The 13894-nt window shown below is 35.9% G+C and overlaps 1 protein-coding gene across 1 annotated transcript in view; it reads left to right on the forward strand.

Moving 5' to 3' along the window:
* Positions 1-13894, forward strand: part of P3H2 (prolyl 3-hydroxylase 2) — a 147243-nt gene that overhangs the window by 110478 nt on the left and 22871 nt on the right. Inside the window, exons 2-7 of the mRNA XM_087439861.1 lie at positions 2940-3092; positions 4308-4497; positions 9251-9382; positions 11025-11167; positions 11618-11707; positions 13332-13372. Coding sequence (XP_087295987.1) covers positions 2940-3092; positions 4308-4497; positions 9251-9382; positions 11025-11167; positions 11618-11707; positions 13332-13372 — 749 coding nt within the window. The remainder of the gene's footprint in view (positions 1-2939; positions 3093-4307; positions 4498-9250; positions 9383-11024; positions 11168-11617; positions 11708-13331; positions 13373-13894) is intronic.

The following is a 13894-nucleotide window of genomic DNA, read 5'->3' on the forward strand; positions in this document are numbered from 1 at the left end:
GTTTGTTTTATTTTGGTCTTAAAGGAAGTCCACTTGGGAGTCTATAAATGCAGTTGGCTTTTTGTTTGTTTCAATGGAGTAGTGGATAGATCCTTCCTTAGCTGGAACCTGGTTCTTACAAGGCCTCTTAGTAATCTCCATCCAACAACCCGGCATTATATGTAGCACACGTGTTCACCTGGACGTTTCCTCCCACCTCAGATCTGTGTATCTCCTTTCTAAAATGGAATACAAAGATATCAAGCTTCCAGTTAAAATAATGGCCTGTTTTATAGATAATGGCAGCCCATTCTAGTTTCCTGAAGTGATTCACAATCATTTAAAAGCCATGGCCAGTTCATGAATAAGTTGTATGGTTTAACCTTAAGTCATGGAATCTTCTTTATATTTATATTGGTGAAGATAGTATTATGTTCAATACTGGGTTATAAATGGGGAAAGCACCAAATAAGCAAAAAACCAATGTGGTCCAATTTAAGAAAAGGAACCAGTTTATCAGCATTGGCTGGCAGTGTTGAAGAGCTACTGAATCCACATTCGTTGGTGATTTCAGTATTGGAAGCTCTCAGTGTGAATGATGACTTCGGAGATGTTGTTATTAAACTTACATTCTTTTAGTATATTATAGCTTATGAAGCACACTCAGGTTTAATGTACCTTTTGATTTGTGTGTAAAAGATTTACCTATCTGATTTTTTTTTTCTCTTCTTAGACATATCATAGACATCACCTCTATGTAAAGTAGGTGGAAAACAAAAAGATAAATAAGTCATGTGGTCCCTCTCCTCAGAGAGCTCTACTAGGAAAAACAAATATACTCAGGTGGATGCATATGGCAGAGAGTGATACGTGCCAGTAGAGGGAGAGAGATCAGGCAATATTGCAGTACTTGACTCTAGCTATAAGGTTGAGAAAGGATCTCTTAGAGAAGGCAGGATTTAAGCTTGGCCTTATAGGATATGTTAGATTTCAGTAAGAGAAATCCAACAGACAAAGGATCTTTAGGTCAGTGGCACAACCTGAGCAAAACAAGAAGGTAGGAACGTGAAAAACATAAATATTTATTTATGTTCCATCAATCTTAATGGCTGGTGCTATAGAACCAGAGTATCTCAGTGATAATCTGTTTTTTTCATAGCTTATAGTTTGACTCTTAACTGGAGGCAGTTCCTTCCAACCATATCTTACTATGTCCTCATAAATTATGTGTCCATGGGAGTTGTAGACTGTACCCATCATTAATGAGAGCATATTTACATCCTTGAAACTGACAGGTCATTTATAAATTGTATTCTATTGTTTATCTTTTTAGGGTTTTAGTGATTTCTGAAGCACATTCATGTATATCACACAATTAAATCCTTCCAAAACTCTATGTGGTAGATGGTGGCATGGGGATTTTGTGAGCATTTCTTCTTAAAAGAGAACTGAGACCCACGTCTAAATGACTTTTTTCAGGTCCACTTGGCTAATAAGTGTAGACACACACCCAATTTAGAACCTCTTCTTTTTTCCTCTATACCTAAATACTTGACACTATGTAGATGTCTGTACAATTTGTATTTATCTGTGTTGGTGTGTGAGAAATTGGGAAAATTTAAATTAAGAAAGAAACAAGGTCCAAAATTAGTGATTATGATAGCCAAAATAATTCTGGTAGCACATAATTAAGAAAGATAAAAGAGGCGAGGAAAGCTGATTTCAGGCAAGATTTAATGGAAGGAAGGCCAGTAGCTAAGAGTATGTAAATTAAAGGGAAAAAGGAAAAGTTTTACTATTATTAGACAAATTTAAGGATGTCAGGTCCTAAAATAGGGCAGTTTATGTTTTCTGTGGTAAGAGCTAAGATTCTTTGTATACCAGGAGATGGCAGTGACTGAGGACTTGGGAACCTACTACTTCTTTCTATTTCTTACTAATACTTGAATGGCCAGACAGTCAAAAGCAGACTCACTTGAATCTCATATGCCATCTCATGATTTTTCACTTGTTCAATGAGTTTTCATATCTTCATACTTCAAAATAGATCAAACATAATTTGGATTTCACCATGAAAAAGACTACTAATATGAATATTCATTTTTCTGATATGGGGCAAATAGATCTGTCTATTAGACATTTCCATGACTAAAGCAGAGGGAAAAATGTCTTAAATTGAATAAATTTAATTCAATTTTGTTAAAAAATGCATCGTTGCATGTTACATGGAGAGCAGTGTATTAAGTGGTTTAGGAGGAGATTGATGGTGCCTCCACCATCAATGGAGTGGTGTCTATGTAGTGGTTATTAAAAATCCTTCCTTTCGTATTAATGAAAATCAAAGTTGTAAGTTTGGAATCAAATACCTCAATCAAAGGAGTATGGTAGACCATTTTATGTGCTGTATATAGCATGTCTTATGCATTGGAATAATTTACTCCTTTTAACTTTGTTTTCTTTACATTCTAAAACCTGATAACAAATTTGGTGGAGTGGGAGGTATATCCAATCACATCGTTTGGAAAACCATAGGTTTATTTATCGTCCCATTGTCCAGATTAAATGCCAAAGGAACAAAATGAAGAGAAAATAAAAGACAAAAATGTTGAAAATGTGAATTAGAGGTGACACAGCATTGGCAGGTTTTATTTTGATTAATCATAAAACAAACAGAAGCATATAGATTCAATTTCCCAGAAAACACAGATGGCTTAGAAAAGAGGGGAAAGAGAATAAACTTGGAACAAAGTACATTTATCCATTTCCACCAAAGCCAAAATATCCGCATAGCATTTTAGGAGCACTGTCTATTAACCTTCCGGCCGTTAGTATGGAGGTTGAGTTTAGTGAATGTGCCCTGGAATCCGGCCCTACCACTTTCAAGCTGTAAGACCTGTAAGACTAGTACTGAGCCTAGTTTGGAAATACTGCTTTCATTTGGTCCTTTTTTTTCTCCATAGCTTAACCAGATGGAAAAGGCCATGGAAGCAGCCCATACATTTTTCATGGCCAACCCTGAGCACATGGAAATGCAGCAGAACATTGAGAATTACAGAACCATGGCCAGCGTTGAAGCACTCCAATTGGTTGATCGAGAAGCCAGATCACACCTGGTGAGCTCTGGGAATCCTTGCCCCAACCATAAGGAGCTAAGTGCTGCTAAGTTTAATTTGAGTCAAAGCAGATTCCTGTGAATAGATATCTCAAATTGATTCCTGATTTCCAATACAATAACATTTTTATACTTTCAGAGTTCTCAGATAAAATACTGTAATTATCAGGGTTGAAAAAATTGAAATTGAGAGAAAATGAAAATTAAGTTAGAAAATCAGCATGATATGGTGAGAAATAGAACATGATATAAATATGTATAACCCTTTCTAAGCCTCAGCCTATCCCCACCCTTTAATTTTACACACAGGAGTTGAAGCCAATGTGAATTGCTCACGGTCAGACTGTGGTTTCCCAGCTCCCAGCCCAGTGGTTGATTTTTCCACTGTACCTGTACTTTTCACATTCTGATTTTTATTTATTTATTTATTTTTTGCTAAGGAAGATTCACCCTGAGCTAACATCCACCGCCAATCTTCCTTCTTTTATTGCTGGAAGAAGATTAGCCCTGAGCTGACATCTGTGCCAGTCTTCCACTATTGTATATATGGGTCGCCACCACAGCATGGCTGGTGAATGGTGTAGGTCCATGCCTGGGATCTGAACCCACGAACCCAGGCTGCCGAAGTGGAGCACGCCGAACTTAACCATTACGCCACTGGGCTGGCTCCTTCAAATTCTGATTTTTAAAAGCTACGTAATTATTCATTTAAATGAAGCCTTACTTGAAATTACAATATGTTGAAGGGGCTTCTTTTTCAACCCAAGATGTCACCATTCTCAATGTGTGGCCTCCAAGATGATTAAGAAAAGGATGAGAAAGGAAGATTTTAGATGGAAGGCTTTTTTTTTTTTTTTCCAATTGGGCCAGGACTGGCAATGGATGTCACGTCCACCCGCATCAGCCTTCCTGCACTTTGTTGCATGGCCCTACCTACATTCAAAGGGGTTTGAAAAAACAGTCTTGAGTGTGCTCAGGAAGAAAATGAAATTGATGCCGCAGCAGTTGGCTTGCTCAGTAAGTCCCTTCTCATCTACAATTAGTTGAAGCCAGGGAAGTTACACTTGATCTCCCAGAGCAATCCTTCTTTATCCTTCCACAGCACAAGAGTCTAATACCTCACCTACCTAAATGATCCTGAGCCTGCCAAATCCTGCTATTCAAGCGCCCCTGGAGTGCTCTTTGAAAAAACAATGTTTTTTCTGTTTCCTTGCAGGAGAGTTACAGTGCAGGAGTTAAACATTATGAGGCTGATGATTTTGAGCTAGCTATCAAGTACTTTGAACAAGCTTTAAGAGAATATTTCAGTGAAGATATGGAGTGCAGAGTCCTGTGTGAGGGGCCTCAGAGATTTGAAGAGTATGAGTATTTAGGGTATAAAGCTGGTCTCTATGAAGCCATTGCAGGTAAAGTTTATTTTTTCCTTTTATTTATTTCCTGATTATAGAAATACTACATGCAATCTGTAAAAATATTCCAAGAATATAGAAGTATATATTGTAAAAAGTGAAAGAGTCTCATGTCTCTATCTCATCCTATCTCAAATAGACAAATTTACCTAGTTTAAATTTTGGTGAGTATGCTCCCAAACTTTTTCAGATGCATATGAAAACATTTATCTATTTATTTATAATTATTATTTTGTTTTTATAAAAATAAGACAATACTATAAATACTGATTTTCAGCATTTTTTTAAATTTTATGCTTAACTATATATTGTGGACTTCTCATGTAAGTATGCGTATATCCACCTTATTATATCTAATGGCTGTGTAATGTTCCATTATATGGAGCAAGCATACTTCATTTGACCAGTTCTTTACTGATGAAAATTAAAGAAGTTGCAATTTTTTATTATAAAAAATGTAGTAGTAAATACTTTTGTATAGTCTTCTTTAATTACTTACAAGAGCATTTTATTATATATGGGAATTTAATATATTACAAAGCAGCATTTAAAATAGTAGATAATGGGTGCCAGCCCCTGTTGCCTAGTGGTTAAGTTTGGTGCACTCCGCTTCGGCGGCCCAGGTTCGGTTCCCAGGAACGGACCTACACCACTCATCCATGAGTGGCCATGCTGTGATGGCTCACATACAAAATAGAGGAATATTGGCAACAGATGTGAGCTCAGGGCAAATCTTCCGCAGCAAAAAGAATTAAAAATAAAATGAAATAGTAGATAATGTGCATTGTACATTAATTGGGGAGATTGGCTATTAACTATTTATGGTCAAAAATGAGTTCTCTGCTGCATATGAAAAAATACACAAAAATCAATTCTATTTACTTAATAATATAAGAGTGAAAAATAAAACTGTTAGAAGAAAATGCAAGAGAATTTTTACATAATAGTAGGAGAGGAAAAGCTCTTCTTAGCATGACAAAAGACAAGAAATATGAAAAAAAAGATAGGCTTTACATAAGATTTGTAAATGCAAAAGACACACTAAATCAAGCTGATTTACATATGACAAGTGGAAAAGCAAAGTATTTACAGGCAAACAGTTAATATCCTTAATATTTAAACAGAACCTGTAAATTATTATTATTAGTAGTAATTTATTTCTTATTTATTGGTAGTAATAATAATAAGCAAAATTTATTTAGCAATTACAATATACAAAGCATTTTACATATTTATATCTCTTTTAATTCTCTAAACAACTCCTTGTAGGTTGTAGGCCCATACTATTAAGGTCTACACAATTGAAAACTGGGCAAAGGGTAATTTATTCAATAAGTGGTTAATAAGTATTTGTTGAGCGCATATTGTGTTCCAAGTTATAAATATATGAAAAACAATGTTCAACTTCACATATACTCATAGAAATGCAAATCAATGAAGTCAATTTGCCCTCGCAAACTTGCAATGTTTTCTGTCTCCATGAAAAGCATCACTCACCTAGTGGCTCAAACCAAATCCCAAGAAGTTATCTTTCAATCCAACATTTCCTTCAATTCCTATTCTCCTCTGATTTGCTACCAGACTTTGACAGATGCTGCCTCCGAACAGCACTTAAGATTTCCTGGTTGTCTCCACTCCTTTTGCTACTACCCTGGTTCAAATCAACAGTATATTTTAACTAACCACTGTGATAGCCTCCTTGCTGGTCCTCATGTCCTGATCAGGTTTTACTCGTAGGCAGACAGAACAGTCTTCTAAAAAAATGAAAATCTGCTCACAGACATGCTGAAAACCCCCCAATGGATTCCATTGCACTTGGAATAAAACCCAACAGTTCTAACAAGGACTTTCATGGTTGTGCACTTATGTATGTTTTTATCCTCTCTCTTTTTTCTGTCTCTTTGATTCCTTCCTAACAGTCTTCTTTTAATTCCTTGGATATGCCATGCTCATTTCCACTTACAGACCATGAAAATGTTGTTCTCCTCTATCACTTGGCTAATGCCCTCTCTTGTTACGGAGTTAATCCTCAGGCCCTAAGTATAGTCACTGGCCAATAGTAGGTGCTTAGTAAATAGTTGTTAAACGAATGAGTTGGATGAATGAATGCAGGAAGGAGATAATGCATCCATCAATCACACTGCAGAGATTAAAAATGTTAATAATACTCCATGTTTGTAAAAATGTAGGTCATAAATTATTAAGGTCTTTTAGGGGGACAATTAAGGAATATCTATCAAAATTTAGACTAGGAGGTAGACTGAAAATCAGTTTGTGATATGACCTATTTGCCACACACTCAATTATCCAAAATCAACTCAGTTTACCTAAAATCAATATAAATATCTGAACTATTGAAAATTTTTTCCCCAAAGGTTTTGTTTTGCTGAGCCTCTGCGAGAGCCATTTGCCTGCATTTTTGTGAGCACTGCTTATTTAAATGTCAGTTTTATCTGTGTTTCACATTTCAATTGCTGAGTATCTTTTTACATTTAATCTTTTGTTTGGGAATGGGCAGGCTTTTCCTTTATTATAGTTTACTATCCTGTGGGTTTCTAAGGGTATGTGTCCTGCCTCTACCCCCACGTTACCTCTGCACCTGCCTCTACCAGCTTTGGCAGATGTTCTAAATCTGGTTTAGAAAAATTGACTGACAGATTCTCAGAGATTAACATTTAGTGATTTGCTTGAGGTCACCACAGCATGTTGGTGGCTGGAAAAGAATAGAGGTCTCCTAACTCAGGCTCTTAATACTTAACACAACCACCACCACCATCATCCCTACTTCCAGTTAAGAAAAGTGATTAAAAAAGTCATAATCCCTCAAGTTCAACCAAATATTATATATTACAAACATATGGTAAATCTTCTTGGGAATTTGAAGCATACCCAATTTATTATGACACGGAAATTTTAAAAAGTATTCCTACACAAGTGTCTTGGATCTCCAACTTATTAAAACATATTAATTGTGCAATAACATTTAATATAGAAATGAGGCAGAGAATACAGCTAATAAAAAGTAATGTTATAACTCTAAGTATGTAAATTCTTGTCTGGTTCAATATTGTCCTAAATTAGGAGTAAAACTGGCTTTTAAAATATGGAATGTGTTTAGAAAGCCAGAATATTTGAATTTCAGAGTTGGAAGAACATTAAAAATTGGAGAAAAATACAAATGGCTTCTGAATGCAGCTATTTATTATCAGCCATGCTTGTTAAAGTCCTACATGATACCATTTTGTCACTCTTATTTTGCTGCTATTTATATCTTGCTTTGAAAAATACTTTCATTCAGATTTTGGGTTCTTACTGGGTGTGTTTCCCACCTTTCCTTTTGCTTATCATTTGGAATTAGGTGGAGTGTACATTAGAAGGTAAAGAGGAATGCAAATGGCCAGCTGACTAGGAGAAAACAGTTGAGAGTTCTTTCTTGTTTTCTTAGGAAATAAAACAGCTAGCTATTTATTTCTAAACATGCCAATCAAATAAGCAGAACCCATTCTTCCTTTCACATCCTCCAAGTGGAGTTAAGAACCAATGGACTGTAGGGATCCTATTAGCTGTACTATATTGGATCGAGTTAGCCACTTTATGCGAAAACTGGCACATTTTCCTACACAAGAGAAAAGGTACATTTCCTTCCTGTTGTGTTTTGGGGGTCCCTCTTCAAGGTCATCGAGATAAGAGCCAAACTCTGCCTAACAGAGAACCTTTTGAAAGGAGGCAGTTGTGGCAAATTAAAATGGACAGTCATGAAGTCAGATGGTTTTGTCATCATTCTCAGAGAACCTGCTCTATACAAGCATAAATGAACTCTTCTCTTTGTGGAAAAGACTACCTCCATCTTCATTGTAAAAAGCAAAGTTGGGGCAAAATGTAGGAAGTGTTTTCTTCTCTGGGACATTAGCCACTTGTGTTTCCTCGGCTCATGCTTGGATGAGATAGAGCCCAGAGCTAAAGAGATTATGAAAGCCCCTACACTTCAGGGTCCTTGCCTGTTTGCAAGTGAGAAGAATGGGAGCAGAGAAAGGGAATAAAGAGAAAGAGGCAAAGTGCTTATTCACATTCTTTAACTTTCATGCTTCTCCTATTTTACCAGTCCCCACAGTACTAGGATTTACAATCTCCAGGTGATGGACTAATTTGGAACTGGGTAGAATAGGTTCCTGATCAATAGATGTAAAGGAATATTGTTTTTATTTCTCCTTTAGGAAAAGTTGCTTGAAAATGTTAACAAGGAAAAAGAGCATTCTCGCTTTACTTCTCCGCATGAACTCCCCATGTACAGGCAGTTCCTTTCTCTCCACTGGTCCTTAACAGAACCAGACCTCAACTTCTGATCCTGACTCCAGGACACTTCCGGCCATCTAAAGTATCCAAAGAGGGGCCCAAAGTTGTTAAATAAGAAAGTCGCCTATTCAGCTGGTCATGGGCAGGGTGAGTTGTCACTTTCAGGAAAGATAGAACAAAGGATACACAGAAGGGAAGAGTGCAGTACAGAGAAAACACCAGGAGCCAGAAGATTTGGCATCTACTGTTCATTACTCTACTGATCACTGATTAGGAGGCCTTGGCTTGTCACTTTGTTTCTTTGTGAAAAGGTTTTCTGGTCATGAAGTGAGGATATTAATGATATTGCTCTCAGACTGTGGTGAGGTGAGGAATGCCTTGTGTAACCGTGGCTCTGACTTGAAGGTTGGACGTTTGGCAGACTGGAAGGGCCCACTTCTCAGCTCTTGTCTTCCAGATCACTACATGCAGGTGCTGGTTTGTCAGCATGAATGCGTGAGGGAACTTGCCACCCGCCCTGGCCGCCTCTCACCGATTGAGAACTTTCTTCCCCTGCATTATGACTACCTACAGTTTGCCTACTATCGAGGTAAAGCGTGAATTATCCTTGAAGACCATTAGGGGAGGCGGGTGTTGCTTGATATTACAGACATTGCATGTTTGTGATTTCATCCTCTGTATTCCTCAGTTTACCATGGAAGCAATGGGGATTTATGCATTTTCTGTCTCATCTCACGTCTCTTCAGCTCAGGATAAGAAGAGCAGAAATGAAACTACAAGTGGGCAAATGCTGTGATAATGTCCTGAACGTTACACTAGACTGACATTTTATATGATTTTTAAATTTAATTTTTTTCAACTTAATATTAAAACGTAATAGATCTACAGGTCCAAAGATCAAATATCACAAAAACCTCCCTCTCCTCCTCTTCCCCACAACCCAATTTCGTTCCCCACAACCAAGTTTCTTATTTATCCTTCCAAATTTTTATATAGAAACAACACACACTCAAACTCTGACTTATTTCCCCCTCTTATACACATAAGATAACATGTTATTTACACTATTCTCTATATTGTTTTCTTCACTTAATAACACATATCAGATTTTTTTTTAGTAGGTTGGCCTATGAAATTACCATTTGCTTATGTCAGAATTGGTCAAATTTTGGCAATTTTATATAGTTCAACCTAATTGTATCAGTACATAGAGCTCTTCCTCACTAATTTTTCTTTATATCTGCCTGTCATTTGTACTATAATTTATTTCATGTGTCTCCTTACTGATTGGGCATTGTCTTGTTTTGTAATCTTTTGCTATTGCAATCAATGATCAAATGAATAGCATTTTATATATGTCCTTTCACACCTGTACATAAATATCTACAGGGTGAATTTCTAGAAGTACAATTGCTGCGTCAAGTGGCTTATTCATTTGTAGTTTATCATGTTGCCAAATTTTTCTCCAGAAGGAGTACATTTTTTATTGCTCATCAATAAAATATATTATCAAATTTATTCCCCAGTCCATTAGGTAAAAGCTGATATCTCCGTATAGTTTTAATTTCCATTTATCTTATTGAGAAAGAGAGAGATTGAGCATCTTTTCTTATGTTTAAAAACAATTAATAGAATTTGGATTGCTAAAATTGGTCTTAGACATCGTGTTGTCAAATACAGTACAGAAATAGAAATTAAATCCTAAAATTCTGTTCTGTTTATCTGTATTAAATATTATGTTATCAACAAACATCTTCAAGTAGGAACTTTTGATAATTTATTGAAAACACCTAGCACCATAGCCGACCAAAGGTGGTACCTTTGAAATACCTGAAATTGTGCCCTTCCTTTTATCTGCAGCTATTTCTGCTTACTCCGCTCCGGCTCACCTTATCTTCCCTCTTATTGACTTTTTTTTTTTAATTTTTATTTATTTATTTATTTTCCCCCAAAGCCCCAGTAGATAGTTGTATGTCATAGCTGCACATCCTTCTAGTTGCTGTATGTGGGACGTGGCCTCAGCATGGCCGGAGAAGCGGTGCGTCGGTGCGCGCCAGGGATCCGAACCCGGGCCACCAGAAGCGGAGCATGCGCACTTAACCGCTAAGCCACGGGGCCAGCCCCTTATTGATGTTTAATGCTGACCTCTCATAGACATGTTGAAATATCTCTTAAAAATCCTTTAGGCAGACCTAGGCTGACTCTAATGTTGCAACTCCTCGGTCTTTCAGTTGGTGAATATGTGAAAGCGTTGGAGTGCGCCAAGGCCTATCTTCTCCTCCATCCGGATGATGAGGATGTCCTAGTCAATGTGGATTACTATGAGAGTCTGTTGGATGACAGCCTTGACCCAGCATCCATTGAGGCCAGAGAGGTGAGACCAATGTTCTGAGAAGAAACTCTGCATTCTGCTAGGTGCTCTGGGGAGAGAGAGACACATGCAACACGTCTCTTAAAGTTATATAACAATTTAGTACAGGTTCTAGAACTCAGTTCTTTCCAACTTTATTATTTTTTGTTTGCTTATTGTGGTAACATTGGTTTATAACATTGTATAAATTTCAGGTGTACATCATTATACTTCTGTTTCTGCATGGATTACATCATGTTCTCATGTTCTCCAACTTTAATTATTAATGCCAGAAGTATATTTTTCTCATATGGGCTAGCTTGTGAAATTCTTGTGAGATGGAGACATTTTTTGCAGCTCTGAATTTTTTTAAGCTCATTTGTTATGGCCTAATGAAAAATATTTCCACTTGAACATTTGTCATATCTCTTAACTGTTATTTAAATATATATTTCCTTTCCTTTTTTTCTGTAGGATTTGGCAATGTTTGTGAAGCGTCATAAACTGGAATCGGAACTAATAAAATCAGCTGCAGAGGGTCTGGGATTTTCATACACTGAGCCGGTAAGAGGAAAGAGGAAATGTTTTTCAAAAGAACTATTCAATGGACTTCTTATTTTTTATTTTATTCCCCAGCCCCATTTGTGAAGATTCTAATCACCTGCCTTGGGTTAACAAAAACCCGGGAAGGGGGAACATGTTTACTCTATATATGTGATGAACTTTAAAAGGCTTTAATCGATTTCCGTATCACTGAGGTCCAAAGTCAAGGGCAAATACGTTTGGCTAGAAGAGAAGTATTTTATACATGATACATTTGCCTCAGGATTGTTTTATTTCCTAAATGCTGGATGCAACATTTTGTATTTTCTCTTAAACATTTCAAACATTAAAAAGACTTCAAAAAGAACAAAATCAATCACAGTTTTACTACCCATCACGGTGACTTTTCTCTAGTTGTCTCTGTTGTCTTTTAATCATTCTTCACATGAAGACATACCTTTTGCAGAATGAGTACTATGGTTTGGATAGACTTCTGTTCTGATTTTTATTTAAAGTATCATAAGCAATTTCTATATTTTTATAGCTTTTGGAATTATTTTTAGCTGTATCTGTGGAGTTGATGCTCAATAAATAACTCTTCTCCTGCTGCTGAACATTTATTTTCTGATTTTTTATCATACTTAATGCATTAAGCATTTTTCTCTCTCTTGAACTATATCCTTAAAATAAACTCCTAAGAGTGGGATTACTCTGCCATCAAAGGATATGAGAAGTTTTAAAGTTCTTGAAATCACTTTTCTAAGAGAGTTTTCTGACACGTTTACTGCTCCTAGCAATGCATAAAAGTACAGTTTACCACAAACATCTCAACAATGAGAAATAACATTTTTAAATCATTAATATTACTCATATATTATATACAAAATGGTACATCATTGTTATTTTAATTTGTATTCCTTTGACAGCCAGCAAAAATGAACTTTTCACATGTGATTATTATTGTTTTTCCTCTCATCTGAATTATCTGGACATGACTTTTGTTAGTTCATCTGTTGGTTACTGTATAAGTTCTTTATATAACATACATATCGTATGTTTATAAAAAGCACTATTTGTAATAGATCCTATTTGTAACATATTTGTCATTTCTATCTTAGTTATGTTTTTATCAGTACATTTTAGAAATTAGGATAATTTTAAGGTGCTATTTCTAATATGTTTATATTTGGTCCTACTTATTATTTTTGAAAATTGCGTTATCCCAAGAGACCCCAGAGAAAGTCAACTTACTCACTTTATGATCCTGCACAGATGATTAATCAAGCTAGACTTTTTTGTTTTATTCATAAAACATAAAGGAGTTGGACTGAATGATCTTTTAAGCATCTTCCTGCCACCAAATTCTAAATCACTTTCTTGGACAAAAGGATAGATACTCAGGCTAATTCCACGCTATTTTTATTTATCCATTTGTGCATCATTTTCTCTTTGCCACAATGGCATCAACCTTAGCCTTTCTTTTTATTAAATTTTTTAAAATAAAAAATATATTGTATCTTTATATAATATGCAAGTTTTCTAATATTTTAGGTCTTTCAAATGCTTTAAGTGTATATTTTATTTTATTTCTGTAAATAATGTTTTAGTGAGAAAACTATTGAGTTTTTTTTTTAATTTTGAACAGAATTATTGGATCCGATATGGAGGACGACAGGATGAGAATCGGTGAGTTCTCCATTCAGAACACAAACTGTTTATTTTTAATGAGAAGAAATACTTAGTCATACCTATTATAAGAAACTTACATCTATGAAATATGCAAAAGGTATAATTAAAAGAGTTCTGAACTAGGAATTAGGAGCTCTGCATCCTGGTCCCAGCTCTTCACACCACTTCTCTGTGACCTTGAGTAATTTATCTTCCTCTCTGGGTCCCATGTTTTTCCTCAAATTAAGGGGTCGGATCAGGTGATCTCTGAGGGCTAAGCATTCTGTGACTCTAAATCAGAGAAAATTGGATACTGTTTTTGATTTATTAATGGAATAAAACTATGTAATTTTCTTGTTCATGCTGAATTGCCTTACTGCATTTATTTGAAAGCAAGAAGCACAGAAGGCTTTATTACAGGCTAAAATATTAAGTATCACAAATTCAATCAGAAATGAAGAAAACTCATTTTTTTAAATGATAGAAGTCAAAAGTCAATTTACAGGGGCCAGCCCTGTGGCACAGTGGTTAAGTTTGGCG

The sequence above is a fragment of the Ceratotherium simum genome, chromosome 15, assembly GCF_057802395.1.
Source record: "Ceratotherium simum simum isolate JZ-2026a chromosome 15, ASM5780239v1, whole genome shotgun sequence".
In the NCBI taxonomy this organism is placed as follows: domain Eukaryota; kingdom Metazoa; phylum Chordata; class Mammalia; order Perissodactyla; family Rhinocerotidae; genus Ceratotherium; species Ceratotherium simum.